This window comes from Cavia porcellus, unplaced genomic scaffold, assembly GCF_034190915.1.
Source record: "Cavia porcellus strain 051 isolate PalLab524CR breed Dunkin Hartley unplaced genomic scaffold, mCavPor4.1 scaffold_13, whole genome shotgun sequence".
Taxonomy (NCBI): Eukaryota; Metazoa; Chordata; class Mammalia; order Rodentia; family Caviidae; genus Cavia; species Cavia porcellus.
In genome coordinates this window covers 38,857,087-38,875,828 of record NW_026947496.1, presented here as the reverse complement: position 1 = coordinate 38,875,828, position 18,742 = coordinate 38,857,087, and the positions used below count along the sequence as shown (strand labels likewise).

At 38.3% G+C, this 18,742-nt stretch overlaps 1 protein-coding gene across 4 annotated transcripts in view; it reads left to right on the top strand.

Moving 5' to 3' along the window:
* Dip2c (disco interacting protein 2 homolog C) overlaps positions 1-18,742 on the top strand; it is a 419,016-nt gene that overhangs the window by 361,724 nt on the left and 38,550 nt on the right. For all 4 annotated transcript variants that reach the window (XM_063260126.1, XM_063260125.1, XM_063260124.1 and 1 more), the window contains 3 exons: positions 1,767-1,897; positions 10,397-10,565; positions 12,722-12,892. In XM_063260126.1, the coding sequence (XP_063116196.1) occupies positions 1,767-1,897; positions 10,397-10,565; positions 12,722-12,892 (471 nt within the window). The remainder of the gene's footprint in view (positions 1-1,766; positions 1,898-10,396; positions 10,566-12,721; positions 12,893-18,742) is intronic.

Sequence of the window (18,742 nt, the reverse complement as noted above, 5' to 3'; positions counted from 1 at the left end):
ATCGACTTTCTTAATTGCTTTTTTCTTTACTTGTTTATTTCTTACTATATTGAAGTCACCCTGGAGACCCATCAGGCTCTATGATCCTCCCTCTACTCTCCTCTGGCCCGAGTGACATGAACATTTTCTTTTTCTCCCCGCTCTCTTACACAAAATACACATTTGTCAAAGCACTGACAGGTCATGTAGTTATCAATTGTGTGTCTCGATTTCCACTATGTTGTCAGCTCCTGAGGGTTGGGCCATGCCTCATTCTGTTTCATATCCTTGTCACCTAACATGGTGCGGTATATAAATCAGCATTTCATTATCTGAGCAGAAGACCTCAATTTTCCAGCTATAGATGGTGCCTTGCACAGGGCAGCAGTGTGGTGTAGGTTTGCTCTTGCATAGGTGTGGAATTTTCTTCTTTTCTTTTTTCTTTTAAAGAGAAAAAAGCATAGAAAAATCAAAAAACAATCAAACAAACAAATGAAAAACAGCAACAAAAGCCAATCGGCAGGATTTTACTAACTCTTGCTCCAGGGGGATGTGGGTTACACAAATGGTTTGCAAAACCAATCTCAGTTCTCCTTTAAACAAATTCTGTGGCTGAAAGCAGATTGAAGAGAACTGTTTACATTGTGTACCCCAGAGCAATTCTGTGTGACCCTGTTTGAGTTCAGTGAAATATCCCTGATGAAAGCTGCTTCTCTGAAGAACTCACTGACTTTTTGCACTGAAAGATTTCCCACCCGTTTCCCACAGCTTTTTTGCTGCAGTGATAAATGAATGGGAAACAAGATGGTGGGCTGGATTGCCCTCACTATTACAATGCTCTGTGCTGGTCCTCTTTGTAAGCCAGCTCTTTGTTACATGTTACTTCACATTAAGTTGTGTCATGTTTTAAAACCGTGACATGAGATAGTTTTCTTTCTATGCTGATTTGATTTTCCTTTTCCCCTTAGGTTAGTTTTGCTAAAGAGCCCCCGGGCTAATGTTCATTGCTTTTATTAGATACAAAATTAGAGAGTTATTATATAATTATTATCTAATAAGTTTTAGACAATGTGAATTAGTAAATAATTCGTATTGCTTACTGCAGGGGGACTGTTACTGGATTAGGAAGAGGAGAACCCAAGGAAAGCTCTTTACTCTAGCCTTGAGGCTGGGGGTGAGATCGGACTTCTCTGCTGTCTTGTAGCAGAATGGTGATATAGCGAGAAAGGTGTTGAGCTTGGTGCAGGAAGGCCAGGGTTCCAATTGCAGCTCTCAATTAAATGACTTTCAATAAATGTTTCACTTCTGAGCCTCCATTCCTAATCATTAAGATGGAGGTTCATCAGCTATCTAAGACAGGCCACTGGTGCATCGCAGTCTAGTGCCTTGTGGTGGCCCGGACTGTCCCGGGAACAGGTGTCCACTACAAAAGTAGACACAAACCATGAAACTTTCTCTACCTGCTTTACAGGCTGCTGTGGGAATCACAAGAACCTCGGTACCTATAATGTGCTGCTCCAATGTCATTACTTCATTTGCTGTTGCATTTAGCTCCTCAAGGACCAGGAAGCGTGAATATGGTTTATTTATTGAAAAGGGGAGGACTAATGAGAATGTTGACATTCACTCCCTCCTAACGTTTGTTTGCTACACTTGTTCCTGGTTTGGAAAACTTCTTTGAGGCCTTTAGTGTTAAATATGCATTATTGCAACCACATTGTTCCCCAGGTGTCTTTGGGCTCTAGGTAAATATTGGTGTGCATTTATTGTCACCTACTGTCTTGCAGATGTCTCACGCAGCCACCAGTGCCTTTTGCCGATCTATTAAGCTGCAGTGTGAGCTTTACCCCTCTAGAGAAGTGGCCATCTGTTTGGACCCTTACTGTGGACTTGGATTTGTCCTCTGGTGCCTCTGCAGGTGAGATTCTTCTTTAATATCGTTAAAATAAGTTTTACAGAAAAGAAACCATATGTCCTCCCTTCTATATCTTTGGCCCTGCCAAGCAACCCCAAGTATAGCCACATCCCAGAGAAGGCTGGTTTGTGCCAAATACAGAAACCTTGTCCCTGTGCCTCTTCTTGAGGACCAGCTTTTGGGGACAGAGCAGCACCCATGGTGGTGCTTCTACTATCTACAGCAGCTCCATGAAGTCTGAAAGAAACTCACAGAGACAGTAGAAGGTTGCAATTGTTATTTCTCCCCATCAGAAGACTCTTGAGGTTTGGTTCTTAGACCCTTAAACTTGGCAATCATTCCTGCTGGCGTTCTTGCTGAAACTGTGGATCTTGCAGGCTCTGCCCTTGTTGGTTCTTGTCCCTTTCACGTGGAAGAGGGGGGTCTTCAGCTGGGGAAGAGCAGAGCAAGCTCCTTGAGGCCTGAGCTCACCCTTAGGACTGCTGCTCTTCACTAGCCACTGGTTCCTGGTAGGCACACAGCAGACATCTGCAGAGTTAATGTGTGGCACAATAAGCAAATTGGTGTCTTACAGCATTTTTTTCTGATTATACACGTATGTTCACTGTAGAAAATTTAGAATTGCACAGAAAAAACTACAGGTGTCAGTAATCATACTAGTAACCTAGTAAATGGTGGTAGTGATCGCCACAATTGACATTTTGGTATGTTGTCTATCAGTTTATTTTCTAATGTAGCATACTTTGCACTTTTCTGGTACATACAAGTATATAAAATATACTAGAATAGATACCAGTGCCTGTGAACTAGCTTTTACCAACACCTTTCCAATTTTGTTTCTCTACTTTTTTTAATGGAACATCTTAAAGCAAATACAAATAGTACACAGTCATACTCAGAAATATTTATGCTTATAATTTTATAAGTAAGTATTAATATATTTCTAAAATTGAGGTGCTATAGTATGAAATTGTTTATAATTTTATTTTGATAGTCTATAGTAGACATTTTCTCTTTAAATACTCTTCCAGAATAATATTTAATGCCTTTATAATATAATATTAAAATGGATTAAAATCTAATCTTGTGTTTTTAGAAAACACTGGCATTCTAATCAGGACAATTAAATTTTTTGAAAACAAAAATAGAATTAAATAAATATTCAAATTTTTGGCTTTAATTCCAATGCAGTTATATTTGAATAATTTTCCCTCCTTGCAAAATAGCTTAGAACCCAGCATTCCCTCGGTTGGGTCAAAGTGGTCACAGACATCTATACCAATGTAGCAGAAAGGCAGAGGCTTGACAGACCTCTTCATCTCTAGGAATACTGTTCTCATTTGGCAAAGGACTAACAAAGGCAAAACCAGTAAATAGATGGCTTTCTACTTCTATAGCAAACCAAGCCTGTTTGCAGAATGCAGAAGGAGGAAGGACCTGGGTCTAAGATGCATACTCACTAATATGAAAGTTAAAGATAATAAAAACTAGCAGGTCTGGGGTTTAGGGTGAGGAAGGAAAGGCAGTGAAGATGAGAAGAAAAGGAAATCACTCTTGAGGCTATGCAAGCATGGAGCCAGGACAGGAAGAGATGATAATGCCAGAGCATCCCAGTGTGGTGTCACAGCCTGGGCAGGAGGAGGGCAGTGGCCACGTAGAATAGCAGTGTCAGTTGGCATGGAGTGTGGGGACTGTGCAGGGGAGGAAGTATAAGGGGATCAGCTGCAATGGAAGGAGGTTGGCTTCATCCATAGGATTAAAATTAAGTATATATCTTAAGAATAATGAAAGCCTGATCCCTGCACATTGGCAGAGATCGTCATAAATACTGAAAATACAATTGACCCTGAGGAGTTGAATCACAATTAGATGTGTCACTGTGGAATTATGCTTCTCATAAAAACGAGGCCATGTCAAAAGAACAGAAGAGCTAGTTTGAAGGACTTCCTTCTGGGACAAATTGGGGACAAATTATGGTCAAAATAAAGATTGCAATGATGGCAACATTTTCAGTAACAGGAAATTATCCAACTATTCAGTTATAAATAATGAGCAAATTGAAAGCCTCATGAGGAGAAAGGACTTATGCCATCTACAAAATAGTTACTAACAATAAAGAGGAAAAGAGAAACTTCACAGAAGAAGCCTGAACTGAGGTTAAGGTGAATGTCACCAGTGGTGTTCCATGCTGCCAAGTGGACTGGACAAGGAAAGTGGATGACATTGATCCTGCCACCAAAGATGCTTCATTGGAGTCCAAAAGTGGGGGAGGCTCAGGCACCCATCATGAGGGGACATAGGAACACATGGGAGTACCTATAATCTTCACAAGTGTTGGTGTCACTACAACGTAAGTATGTGTGCACATCTAAACTGAGTCTTTTTCCCATACAAGATGTCATCAAAAGAACTGGAGAAATTTGATTAGAGTTTGTGCTTGGGTAGAAAAAAAAATGTATCAGTTTTCAGGTTTTGATGGCCTAATTGGTTTTCGCAGGATAATATACTTGTGTTTTTGGAAATACCCTTTGAAGTATTTGAGGTTAGTGGCATCAAATTGATGACCAACTTAATCAAACTATGTCTTAACTACCATCAGTCATTGATTGTTTATATGAGAGTCACTGACATAATAGAATCATTGCACCATATTTTCTAAGATTGCACATGTTTTCTAAAGTGTGTTAGATAGTCCATATTCATGTATTATAAGATTCATTATTATTAAAATAGCAGTTCTCCCCAAATCAGTCTCTAGATCCAATGTAATACCTGTCATAATCCCAGCAAGTCTTTTTTGCAGAAGTTGACAGGATAATCCTTAAAGGAATGCTTAGGACCTTTAGTTGCCAGAACAATTTTGAAATCTAAGGTCAGAGTTACAGAGCTCACTACCATTTTCTGATTTAAAAATTTATTTTAAAGGCATGGTAACCAAGGCACTATGGTGCTAACATACAGATAGACTGATAGAGATAGCTAGATAGATAGATACCAGAGAAACTGAACTGACAAGCCAGAAATAAAACCTATAATATTTATGGTCAGTTGATTTTTTTAACTAATGATGATGAGAAACTTAACCACATGCTGACAGATAATTTGAAGCCTTGTCATATACACGGTTTAACTGAATAACCCAAAATTACAGAAGTTATTAAGGAAAATACAGGATACAGTCTTCATATTCTCGAGTTTAGGCAGAGAGTCCTTAAGTATAACATCAGCGTCCTAACATATAAAAGAAATAATGATCAGTTGGACTAAAGTAAATTTTAAGATTTTAGCATATTGGAAGACATGATTTAAAAAGCTACATTCTGGGAAAATATATTTGCAAATCATGTATGTGGTAAAAGTACAGCTCTTTAGTGAACTTCTAAAATTTAAACGTGGGGAAGCTTTCTTTGGTACACTGTATACTTCACCAAAAGAACACATGGATAATGGTCAGTAAGTATATGAAAAGATGTTTAGCATTAATTAAGCAAATGCAAAGTAAAATCGAAGTGGGTCGTACTTCACATCCACCATGATACACTCAAAAAGATAGAAGAGAACGAAGTTGAGAACTTACATTTGCTGACTTCAAACTTACGCTACAAAGCAGCAGCAATCAAAAATGTAGAAACACTGGAATTCTTATACATTGTTGATGAGAATATAAATGTGAAAACTACTGTCTTGAATAGTTTAAACATAAATTTAGCATGTGACCCAGCAGTTCCCCTCCTCGGCATCCACTTGAGATAGGAAACCATAGATCTGCATAAAGACTTGCAGTTGCTCCCAGGACCGTAGTCAAAAGCAGTGGTGGTGTGGGGGAGATGATCCTGATGCCCAGCAGCAGATAAATAGATAAGCATTTGTAGTCTCTTCATAGTGGAATACTGCTACAAAATGAATGACCTTGAAATGTCTTACACTAAGTGAGATCAGAGTTGAGACCATATTTATATTCCTATCAACAATGTATAAGAATTCCAGTTTTCCCACATTTTTGATTGCTGCTGCTTTGTAGCATAAGTTTGAAGTCAGCAAATGTGAGTTCTCAACTTTGTTCTCTTCTGTCTTTTTGAGTGTATCATAGTGGATGTGGCCAACCTATACTTCCTGTCCCTGCACCCATGCATGAGACCTATACACTAATTTTGGATCCCTGCTGTCTTAGGGCCCCCTGTAGAAAGAAGTATTTAGAGTCACTTGGTTTTGTTTCTAGAGACAAAAGATAGAATAAAGATTTGCTGGGACTAGGGTTAACTGTAAGATCAACTACAAATGATAAACGTAAAGGCAAGTGGAAAATTCATGTCTAGTCTTCTCTGTATTTCCTAGTATCAATATTTTCTTATTTTTTACTTCCTCATAAATAAGGAAGAAGATAAAACTTCCTTACCTTGCACAAGTATGCTGAAATTCTCTATCCTGAGACTGAATTCACATTGCCAGTCCAATCCTTTTGTGTGCTAACAGTTTTGCTCAAGCAAATCAATAATCTTGATGTGTATTCTTGGGAAAGCTAGTAGTCTTTTGGATTTAATTTTCTTTATTTTTGATCTCCCTGTGGTAGCATACAAAATAAAATCCTGGGAACAATATGGAAATGATATATTGTCAACATTAAGAGGAAAATAATCATGAGACTGTACCTGTTTTTATTCCCTAAGATGTAAGGCTCAGATGTTATTAAACGTGTAGGTACCTAGCACTGAAAATGTAAGTCCTTAGTGTGAGAGTGTAGCTACTCAAATTTCAGTTGCATTAAAAAGCCTATTAAAAAGTCTAATTGAAGTAGTATTGTTAGTCCTTATTCATGAACAGGTTGAATAACATTTGATGTTAATAGAAACACTGTGTTCTTTTACTCCCCAGAGTGGAAAGACACATAATTCCTGGTGGATAATTATGATTTATAAGGCATATAATGTGCAGGCTTGTTAGATTGTAGGCTGTTATAGTATATGGTATATGACCCTATTTTGGGCCCCGAGGTTGTTCATTTAGTTTCCATCTAGCCGAAGTAAATTTTCCATTTATTTTTATTTTTTCCTGCTCAATGCTACCTTGAGGCTTCAAATTGGAGCTCGCACATTAACTAATAAGGAAGGATCTAATTCAAAGTCTTCTAGGATTTGTAGGTGGATTCCAGGGTACTGAATAAGTGGCAATAACCAAGACTGAAAAGCAACAACCTACAATAAGGAGCAAAATAAAACAAGTTCCAGCGTCATCAGCCCAAGGAGGCATGTCCTCCTCCTTCTAAGACTGTAAGAGGCCACCCACATGTAGGAGGAACGCTGGAGTGAGATTGTTTATGCAAGGTCTCAGGAAAGAATGAAGAGTGGTATTCCACCTATGTTAGCAACGGTGGGCCCTGGAACTGAGGCAGCAGGCATCCGGGAGCAGTGCATAGGTCTGTGTGTGGTGTGAGCAGAAGAGATGTAGCTTGGTCCCTTAAGTGTATTTCAGGAGCTAAGATATGTAGTTTGTGTGTAGGTCCACAGTGTGTATCTTGGAAGACTATTTGGAGAATAATAAGGTATGTCTGAAAAGTGAGAAAACAATGACATGTTGGAAAGCTGATCTCATACTCGCATTATGAATTAGACACTAAATGTAAAGAACCTTGGGCCTGGATAAAAAAGCTCACTCATGCATATCAAGAGCAAAGCTAAACTTGTACAGAGATTTTGTTGAGTAGAAAGTTGCTTGTAATATGTAGTTTTTTAAATGTGCAATCTACTTTGTTATTGTGTTGTTTGATTTCTTATGAATAACCTTAACATAAAGTTATACTGAATGACCAAGTTAATTTCCTAAGGACAAATTTTAGTGACCACTTTACAGAATTGTGTTATGATTATGGAATTTGACTGATTTTGATATAGTGATTATAAAAATAATTTGTTTCCATAGGGAAAGCAAAGCAAAGGCACAGTGAGGTACTTCTTCACCCACTACAATAGTTATAATTTTAAAAGAATTAAAAACAGCAAGTATTGGTGAGAATGTCCACATCAAATTGGACTCCTTCTACATCACTAGTGAGGATGTAAAACTCTATGGAAAATGGTTTGACAATTGCCTAAAAAGTGAAACAGAAAATTACAGTGTGACTCAGAAGTTATATTCTAGGGGCTGGGGATTTAGCTCAGCGGCATAAGCACCTGCCTTGCAAGTGTGCGGTTGTGAGTTCGATCCCTGGTACTGATAAAAAACAAAAAAGACAAAAAAAAAAGAAGAAGAAGTTATATTCTAGGTATATACTCAAAAGAATTGAAATGGATTCAAATAGATACTTGTACAACAATGTCCACTGCCACATTAATCACATTAGTCAAAAGGGGAGACCACCAGTGTCCATCGAACTGAATGGATAAATGAAATGTGATATACACATACAATTGAATACTATTCAACCATAAAACTGGAGGAGACTGAGATGTGCTACAAAGTGGATGAACCTTAAAACATGCTAAGTGAAATAAATCATACAGAAAAAGACAAATATACACTTCCACTCACACAAAGATCTGGAAGAGGAAATTCATGGACTCTGAAAGTAAATAGAAAAATACCAGAGACTGAGAGAAATGAATGAGAAATTATTGCTTAATTGATACAGTCTCAGTTTGTGGTGAGGAAAAAGTTTTGGAAACTGTTCATGGTTGTGGATTATTGTGAACATCATTGATGCCCCTGAAGTGTGTCCCTAGAAATGGTTAAAGTCAGGGTTGAGGATTAAGGTCAGCGACATAAGCACCTGCCTTGCAAGCAGGCAGCCATGAGTTCAATCCCTGGTACCGATAAAAAAGAAAAAGACAAAAAAAGAGAAATGGTTAAAGTGGAGAAGTTTATATGCTATATCATAATAAAAGTTTTTAAAGTGAAGACAAAAATAGCCAATATACACAGAATAATAATTTGAGGGACAGTACTTCTTCCCTGAGGAGCCTACTTTGCTAGTTCATAAATGATTAAACCTTGGAAAAGGCCACAGCTAAGGTCAGTGTTAGCTATATTTCCTTTTAACAAAAATAAATGAAATGTAGGAATAGAAAACTACAGAAAGAAATGAAAGCTTGCCCCCAAGTACCCTTTGTCTTATTCCCTGAAGAACTTGTTACCATACAAGGTGTCCTGTTCAAGGTACGTTTTGTGAGCCAGCTTCATTTCCTTACTTTTTTTTTTCAGCCAGTTGGCTTCTTTGTAAGTAATTGTGAAAGTTTTAAAATAAGATTGGCCACAATAAAGAATAAATAGTTTTAGTACTTAATGAGTCCCGATGTACTATTTAAATATGAGGTGACTAATCTGTGATATTTTATTATAATGTATGGCACATATTAGTGTTAATTCATAGTGAGCAACCAGTAAATAAATAAAGCACTTAAAACAGTTTGGACAAGTACTTCATTTTTTTAAATACACATTTACACCATCAATTAATGATGAATTAAAATATGCAGTAAATTGGGTGTGGTGGTGCACTCCTTTAATCCCAGCACTTGAGAGGTTGAGACAGGTGGATTATTGCAAATTGGAGACCAGCCTGGGCTACAAAGTGAGCTCAAGGCCAGTCTGAACTGCATAGCGAGACCCTGTCTCAAAAAGACAAAAAATAAAAATAAAACAATATGCAGTCATTTTCTTCTTCCCTGTAAATATTTTCTCTAATATGAAGATAAAAAAAGTAAATACATTTTCTTTAGTTTTTCTGTTTGGTGGTTATTGTGGATTTTTTTTTTCTTTTTAACTTTGGACCATTTTAAAGTATACATCAAAACTTAAAACGATTGATTGACTTCCTTTAATAATCATAATCTTCTTTCTTTTATCCTTCACATTGGTTTTCTACACCAGGGTAGCCCACTTTATTTATATTCCCATTTACTGAAATTTTATTATAATGTATGGCACATATTAGTGTTAATTCATAGTGAGCAACCAGTAAATAAATAAAGCACTTTATTTATATTCCCATTTACTGAAATTTTAGATTCTGTGGTTTCTCTCAAGTCACTTATCTCAAGGCTGCTATAGACAGTATTTAAACAAATGAGTAATGATGTGACCCTCCCCCCACAAAAAATCCCTAACAAGCCAATATTTACAAAATAAAGCAACAGCGTGGTTTGCAATGTGTATTCTGAACTTGTAGACTTTCTACCAAAATGTGATACCTGTGTTTCTATGAAAGAAGATCTGGTTTGTTAATATAGCAGCATCAAGAGAAAGCTAACAGTGTCATGGCTTTTAGATGTTTTAAATAAGTACTAAAAATAGCAATGACCCTGTAGTATCATTCCTTTAGTCCTTATGTGCTTTTTGGCTATGTCTTCAAAAGCATGCTTTCCTTTTGTAGAGCTGGTTTTACTGTCCCTGTTTTACAAATGATAGAAGGGGTTTGATAGATGTCACCTGTTTCTCAGAAATGACTGTGTTCCTCCCTCCTCGCTTTGCTAAGCACATGCCCTCATGGCCCATCCTGTCTCTCTGCAGCGTTTACTCTGGACACCAGTCTATCTTGATCCCACCCTCTGAGCTGGAGACCAACCCAGCCTTGTGGCTGCTTGCTGTGAGCCAATACAAAGTCCGGGACACATTCTGCTCTTACTCAGTGATGGAGCTGTGTACCAAGGGGCTGGGCTCACAGACAGAATCCCTCAAGGTAAGCAACCCTGCGCCCTATCTCCTAGCTCCCAGTCTGCATGGACAGATGGATGTACTCAGGACAATTCCTCCAAAGAGCCAAGGTTAGGTCTGCCACCCGAGGTTTGCAGATTGTTTTCAGGTAGGGGAAGAAATGTTTAGCCACACCTAGTTTCCTATTGCCATGAAGAGTAATAAGAGTGTAAATAATATTTTAAATTCCACTAATTCTACCTGAAAGATCATAAATTTGCTTTTGTCAGTTAAGTTTCTCAGTGAGGTTTTCTGATATTGAGTGTTTACGTAGGACAATATGAGGGGAGCCACTTATTTTGATTGTCCTGGGGACCCTAATATGGAGGTTTGGACATTCATCTTACAATGAAGCAAACAGTGTGTGTATTGGAGAGAGAGAGAGATTGATTTTCATAATAAATTATATAGCCTAATTCTAGGTAACTGAGAGGAAGTAATCCTATGACCTGTTCTGATGATATTCTAAATACTGTCCACTGTTTGTATGTCCAGTGTATCTTTACATATTTTATTTGAGTATGGTGCATATGAATTATATACATATAAATATTGAAACAGTACATTGATCATATTTACATTTAGTTTTCCTACTCTCATCTACTACATTAGGCTTGAACAGAAAAACAGTGTAACTTTGATATTTAGTTACATAAACATGTAATTATTTAAAATTATATATTTATGAATGGAAAAGTTACAAAGCAGAATGTCTATATGACATTGTAGTGATTAAGTACATTTTTATGAATTATTTCTGTTGATACATATCAGTAACTGAAGTAGAATAATGTCATATTTGAATCATCAAGCATTTTATGTATTCATGTAATCCACCATAGCTCTCTGAAATAGGAGCCATTATTGTTGCTATTTTAAAAATCAGCAACTTGAATTCAGGAAAACTGAGCAACCTTCATGTGTTGCTATCCTTGATAAACTTAGAACCAAATTTTTAGTTTCTTGCTCTAGACTCAGCATTGCAAACCCCACACTGTGCTTCTTGTCAAATATTTACATGTATGAACATGTCATTGGTGTCATCCAGAGTTAAGTTTTTCTTCTGTGTATGTGTAATTCCCACATTCCAATGTTAAAGTTGCCTTAAGGGCTGAGACTACAGCTCAGTGGTGTATCCCCTGATTATGTGTGTAAAACCTTGGACTTGATCCCCAGACCTGAAAAAACAAATCTTGAATTATTTGCTTCCCATCTAGAATCCTTGTCAATTATTTCTCTTCTGAGACTATCTGAGGGTGTTTGAGGGACCAAATGGTTAGGTTTATCCAGCTCTGGTTCCCACTATAAGATAGCATTATCACTGCACACCCTCACCTTCAGTGATGTCACCAAATCCTCGTGCTCAGCTTCGCCCAGCACTTGCCTGCTTGTATCAACAAGAGTTTCATGCTCAAGTCATTGAATTCCTCCTCCTGTGACTTTTGCTGGTTTACTCAACTGGCTGAATGTGGCATAGAAATTGAGATATGCTTAATAATGTGCTTACTACAGAAACTGAGATGTAGTCAGTAAGAATTTATCTGATCTCTTATTTTCATGGGACATAAATGGAGAACTGCCATTATGGTGGTGTCTAAACATCTTAGTGTGGCATTCTTCCCCACCCCCCCGTCTTTTTGAAACAAGGTTTTGCTATGCAGGTCAGACTGGCCTTGAACTCACTTTGAGGCCAGGTTCATATCAATCTTCCTGCCTCGGCCTCCCAAGTGATGGGATTATAGGTGTGCACCACCACACCTGGCACTATTGCTTTCTTATAGACATAGGTTTTCTCATTTCAGTGAAGTGTGCATGCATTAGTCCATGCTCATGGCAATGCAGACGAAGGCTTCTTCCCCAGATCCTGTGCCTCTGTACCAGAAATTGGTTTTTCTCTACGTTATTCCTCATAAGGCTTTTTGATGTTGATTTTTGCTGTTGTTTAAAATACGTTTCATTCATGTTTAGAATGTGTGACTTTTTTGAACACTAACATCCTGGAATGATTAATAATGCATGTACCCTGGAAATAATGATCCGTGTTTTCTGTTGCCTCTGTGGGATGTCGCGTGAACGGTTGTCCAGCTTACACATAGCCAAGCACTTTAAAGCCTGAACTAGTGTCACTGTCCTTATTTCTAGGCACGAGGACTGGACTTGTCACGAGTAAGGACCTGTGTGGTGGTAGCAGAAGAACGGCCTCGAATTGCACTCACACAGTCATTCTCCAAACTGTTCAAAGACCTGGGCCTCCATCCGAGGGCAGTCAGCACCTCCTTTGGCTGCAGAGTGAACCTGGCAATTTGCTTGCAGGTGAGTTTCACAGAAACCAGTCAGTGCCTAAGTCAGAGTAACTTTACACGCAGGTATACAGCATTGATTGCGCAACCTTATTTTCTTTGGCCAATGTCTAGAACTACATCTTTTAATCAAATGCATGTGATTGGTGCACACTTGTTTCTTTTTTAATTGGAAGCTCCATTTGTATTCATTATCCATAACTGGATTTGTGACACTTACTCTGTCCTGGAATATTTTAACTTTTGTAACAGGAGTAGCACTGTGCCCAGATGTCTGCTGTCAGAATTTTTAAAGATTAGATACTAATAAAACATTTACTTAATCTCATACATGTAGACAGTAATTGCTGTGGGGAGAATTTGATTATGATAAGCAGATTTGGAGATTTGCTGCTGGAATCACACAATTCAGTAATGGCAAAGCTACACTTCTACGCTGTAGGTGTGAGGCAGCGCTGGAAATGTAACAGTAGCAAAATATTTTGGGGGTTTTCTTTTGTCATTACTTCTTGACCATCTTCACTATTTCCTTTCTTTTGTGATCTCTTAGCATAAGATCCATCAGTCTGTGGTGATTGCTCTAACTAGTCCTTGGGATTGCTGAAAAAAAGGGGAAGGTAGGAGTGCTTCATGTGACCCTTCCAGCACTAGCCAGCCCAGGCAGAGCCAGAGTCTGCTCCAGGAGCATGCTAACAGAGCAAAAACTCAAACCCTGCTAGGGAATAGTTAGTTACCAGGATCCACCTCCCCTTAAGTCCACCATTGTCTCTCCTATTCACAGTCCTAGAGAGCACTGCTTCAGGCTACTGTCTGAGTAAGCCTTGTATTGCTGGACAAGGAGGTGGCCACTTATAATTGAAGCACTCCCAGAGGCTAAGTCAGGAAGATCTGGAGTTTGAATCCAACTTGGATAACTTAGTGAGATCCTGTCCCAAAGTAAAAAATTCTGCAGAAGAACTCACACTCACAGCCTTATGCCAGGATCATTAGGGCCAGATGTCCTTCAGAATTAACAAGTTTTTTCGTTTTTTAAAAAAGTAACATATATTTTTACATCCCAGTGGGCCGCAGAGCATCTACCCATAAACAGTCACATTTATGCAGCTCAGAAAGGTGACTCATCATTCTTTAGACTCCTGTCACTCTAGGTCACATATACGATAAACAAATGTAAGATAGAGTTCTTGCTGTCTTCAAACATATATCGTCATGAGAAGGACAATAAACATTTTTTTAAAGAAGTAAATGCAGTGTTCTTAGTAAAGAATACAAAGGGATGAAAAGTGATTTTGGTATAGGGAAGCACTTTTGCTTGTGGTAGAGGAAGTTCTCTAATATGTGACATGGCAGCAGTCATATTTGGCAGCCATGAAACTATCCAGAAATCCAGGTGAGGGCAGCAGGAAGCAGAAAAGCCTAATAGGAGGGATGGTCACTGAAAATATGTCTTAACCTTTCTCTAGTTGCTGAGACAAAATAGTTGAAGGGGGACAGATTTATTTAGCTCATGGTTTAGAGAGGTTTCAGCCCATAATTAGCTGGCTCCAGGTCAGGGCAGCTTGGCAGAGGGGCATCACAGGGTAGAACTAGTCCATGGCAAGCAACAGATAGCACTAAAGCGAGCAAGCAAGGAACCTTCACAGTGTCTTTCTGCCCCTTTTTGTCTTACCCAAGATATTTAGGGTGGGTAGCACTTATACCCTTCTTAGTACCCTTGACCCTAGGAGACATCTAAACACAAGCCATAATAAAACATGTCTTTTATATTGATTTTTGCAGAAATAAAAAAAATGTTGTTTCCAAACAAGCAGAGTAGACACAGCTCAAAGTCTGCCCAGAAAAATTCCATCTCGTTCTGTGTTTCTGTGGAGATTGAACCACAATAAATGTGAAATAAAGAAAAATAATGTGAAATATTTCTGAATTTTATATAAGCTTAGTTTCTTTTTTTAATAAAAAAAGTTTAGCAAACAAAAATCAGAAATACAAATTAGCTAGTAAAGAAGAATAATACCCACAATTCCATCTACTTGGAGATAATTACCATTAATCAAATTTAAAATGTAAAAAGCTAAGATATTGTGTGTTTCCCACCTTGTACCTAAATGTTGAAAGGCAATGAAAATTTTATGTTTTTATCTTTGGATCACTAGACTTACCAGTACATGTGAAATCACTTAGTGGGCATATCTGTTTTCAGTTGGCTCATTGCTTTTGAAAATGTGGTTTTCTCTGTTGCGTTGTTTGCCCTCAGGTTCCTCCACAAGCGTTTGGTGTGATTCTGAAATCCAGGTCTAGCAGCCCCCTTAGAAGAGAGAGGAGATTTTATCTTTGTGCAGTGTTGGTTTTTAACTAAGCACAGAGTGCTATTGGGACAGTGTTTTGCAAAGTTAATGGTCTCACTTCTGAAAGGATTTCCTCATCTTTGAAGGGAGCTGTTCTGCCACACACAAGTTGTCTTTGTTGTTGTAGAACTTTATAGGCCTGGTGGTGGTGATCTGTAGCATTGAACCTTGATAGAGAAACCATATGCTTGTTGCCAGTGCTGCCCTGACACTATGATAAGCGCTTTTATTTTTATCTGATGTGTGACACGTTTTGCAGAGACAAATTAGGGGTTTGTTTTTATTTAGAAAATAGTCTTCCTTAGTAGCACTCTGCTCTTTTGCCACCCTGCATCAGGCGTATCTCTCCCTGCCTTGTCCAGCTGTACACTAACTACCTGCTCTGCCATGTCCTCATCTTCTGTGCCTTTGCTTTCTGGCTCCCAGGCTTTCATCGTTCTCTGCCTGAGATGGATTGTCTCCTACCCTTGCACGTTTCTCCTCCAGCTCCACTAAGAAGCCTTTTCAGTTTCCTCGCCAGATGATGATTTTTTCCTTCTGAATTCCCATGGTTCTTCATCCCTTACACTTAAGTCCACACTTTCTACCCCTTAAGAACTAGAATTACTCACTGAGCACTCTCCGCAGGGCTCAGCACACGACCATCTCTTTCCATTACAGTCATTCTGAAGGTGAATGAATTTGGTAAAAGTCCTGAAATTCAATTCTTTTTACCACAAATCTTAGGCATTTCAACAGGAGTTGCATTAGCTAAATTAAACAGATACTGATTTGGCTAGTCTAGTCACCTAGTAGTACATGGCACTACTAAACTTTTTCCAAAATGAACTGTGATCTGATCCTTCACCAGTTATCATCTGTAACTCTTCTTGCAAATGAAAACCAAGGGTTTACTGCTTTTCAAGCTTGTAATAGCATTTTCAGTTCGAATGGAAAGGGAGGAAAATCCATATTTGGAAAAAAATAAACAAAAAAATCTACAATACATTTTTTAACAAATGCACCAAAGGGCTGAGGATTTAGCTCAGCGGCATAAGCACCTGCCTTGCAAGTGCATGGTCATGAGTTTGATCACCGGTACCAATTAAAAAAAATGCGCTGAAGCCTTCAACTCAGGCAGCATCTAATAACAGCCATCCGTACTCATGAAGGTAAAATTTAGTCATTTTCATTTTAACAACTAAGTCCTGTAGAAATTAACTGAACTTTCCTAGTTGACAGAGGTATGAACTAAAAATTGAAAGAGGTTTAGAAGTATGAGCCATTTGTTACTGTTAGGAATGACATCACCCAGAAACGTGAGCTATAAAAATGACATAATTTCAATTTGTTGAATTTATGATAAAAGTGGACATTACAGAGATCAAATTGTGACTTTTGAGTTTAATTAGCTTCAACATAAATATCTCTTAGTACTAATAAATAGTGTCACTTGTTTATTAACCTCTGTCAGAGAAGATATTTCTTGCCGCCACAATTACTCTTCAGAAATATGAGCTGAGTGGTCTTTGGTTGCAGTTGATATGTGGCAGAAAAATTACCATCTTCTGTGTCACTAAGGAAGGCAGAGGAAAAATGAGATCTTCTATTTTCCAAAAGAGACCTCAAGTTTTTTTTTTTTTTAGTGAGAAAAAATTGAACAGGACCTTTGATCTTTATTATAAAGAAGAATCAGGTCAGTTTTTCTAAAAAGAAAGCTTTACTATAAATAAAGTAGAATTAAATCAATAGTAATGATTCTAGTCAGTCTTAAATCTTGAAACTTACCCACTGAAAGAGAAATAAAACACCCTATTGATAGAAGTCACTGATGGTGAAAAAGAAAGTGAAAGGCTCAGAGGGTGATATCAATCTTAAGTAAATTCTCAAAATAAACTGCTATCAGAAGACTTTCATTAATTTTTAGCCTTGGTGCACTTATTTTGAAAATATAAATGAATAAGCTGCTATCTGGGATTTTATTTGGTCCAAGGAATTAGTCACAGCTGAAACTTTAACATCCTCTCCTGCTAATATATGCTGTCTTAAATAATGACAGCTAATATTTGAGATCATGGAAACTGTTCTGTTACCCAGTGTATCAGTCAGCATTCTGATTCATAAGCAACAGAATCCTCCCCTGGCTATTTCAGTAACAAGGAGCGTCTTAGAATGGTTTTAGGTAACTCTTGCACCCCCAAAGGAGCTAGAGGTCGATTTGAGGGCTGCTCCAGAAAAAGTATCTCCTACCCCACAATGCCACCATAAGGGAGGACTCTCCACTGTTGTGTGTGTGTCACCGTCTACCTCCTGGACACTGCACTCCCTACTCTCATGGGTTTGCCTGCACCTCCATCTTGTTCATAACTTCACTGCAGAGAGAGAGTTCTTCTGCCATGGCTTGGCCATGTACCCACACTCTAACTTCTGGAAAGGCTAGAAGGAGAACCTCTGGTATATTTAGTTACTCTAGCGGGCTCTGTGTGGACTCAGGACTCTGTAGACGATACATAAATATGGAAGAGTTCAGGTGCTTATTAATAAAAATGTAATGACAGATAGTTCCTTCAGCCTATTCCTTTGATTGCCCAACATCAATACATATTTGTTTCCAACACAGTCCCCCACTCTGTCCCCTAAAATGCCACTGTAATGCACCTTTCACATTTACTCACTAAGATATTAAAAAAGAGACCATCCAAGGGTTTCCAGAGTTACTGTGACCAGTTCCCAAGTCAGATTTCTAAGCATTGTTTGTTCATCCTCCAGTTCCATCTTTGATAGTCTGTGATATGTAGACAAAATCGTGAAATTCACCGCCATGAATGGATTCCATGTAGAACTGGGGATAATGGGAGAGAAAACAAGAGGAGTATTCATCAGGCAGTGTTCAGACTGATTAGCATGTGCCAGGTGCTGAGGTTTCTGCATTGAGCAGATTTCCAGTGCTGGCTCTGCCTTTTGTTGAGTATGGCTTTCCATATGTACCGTTAAGAGTGCTGAAATCTCCATAGAAAAGTTTAGAGTCCCAACATATAGGATGAGTAGTCCAGTTGATGAAATCCTCAGCTTCAAATGTTCACTTTGCTGTTACTTCATTCTTTCACAACAAGCAAATGATTCGTTATCACAGTCATAGAAAGTTCTGGGTTGGAGTCTGTGCCTTGAGCCAAAAAATAGAAATCTTAGCTGGTTGTTTATTTTTTAAGTTCAGCAACACCAACAGAAGCTGCTATCTTTCTTTACTTTTGTGCTCTTTTGTGGCTTCAGGCCCCTAGACTGACTCCATAGCTTGGCAGGTTTCTTTCTGCAGGGTTACAGTGTGAAGAATTCAGGCTTACTGTCCATATGGTCTTTTCATAGTTACTCAGAGAAAAGCAAAAACAGTGTGCAAATGAATGGGCATGGTTGTGTTTAGATAAACTTTTGCAAAAACAGTCAAGCCATAGTTGGCAGGTCTGTGAGAATCATTTCATTAAATCATCTTGCCAGTAGATGGCATGGACAGCCACATTCCAGCTGAGTGAATGAGCTAGATT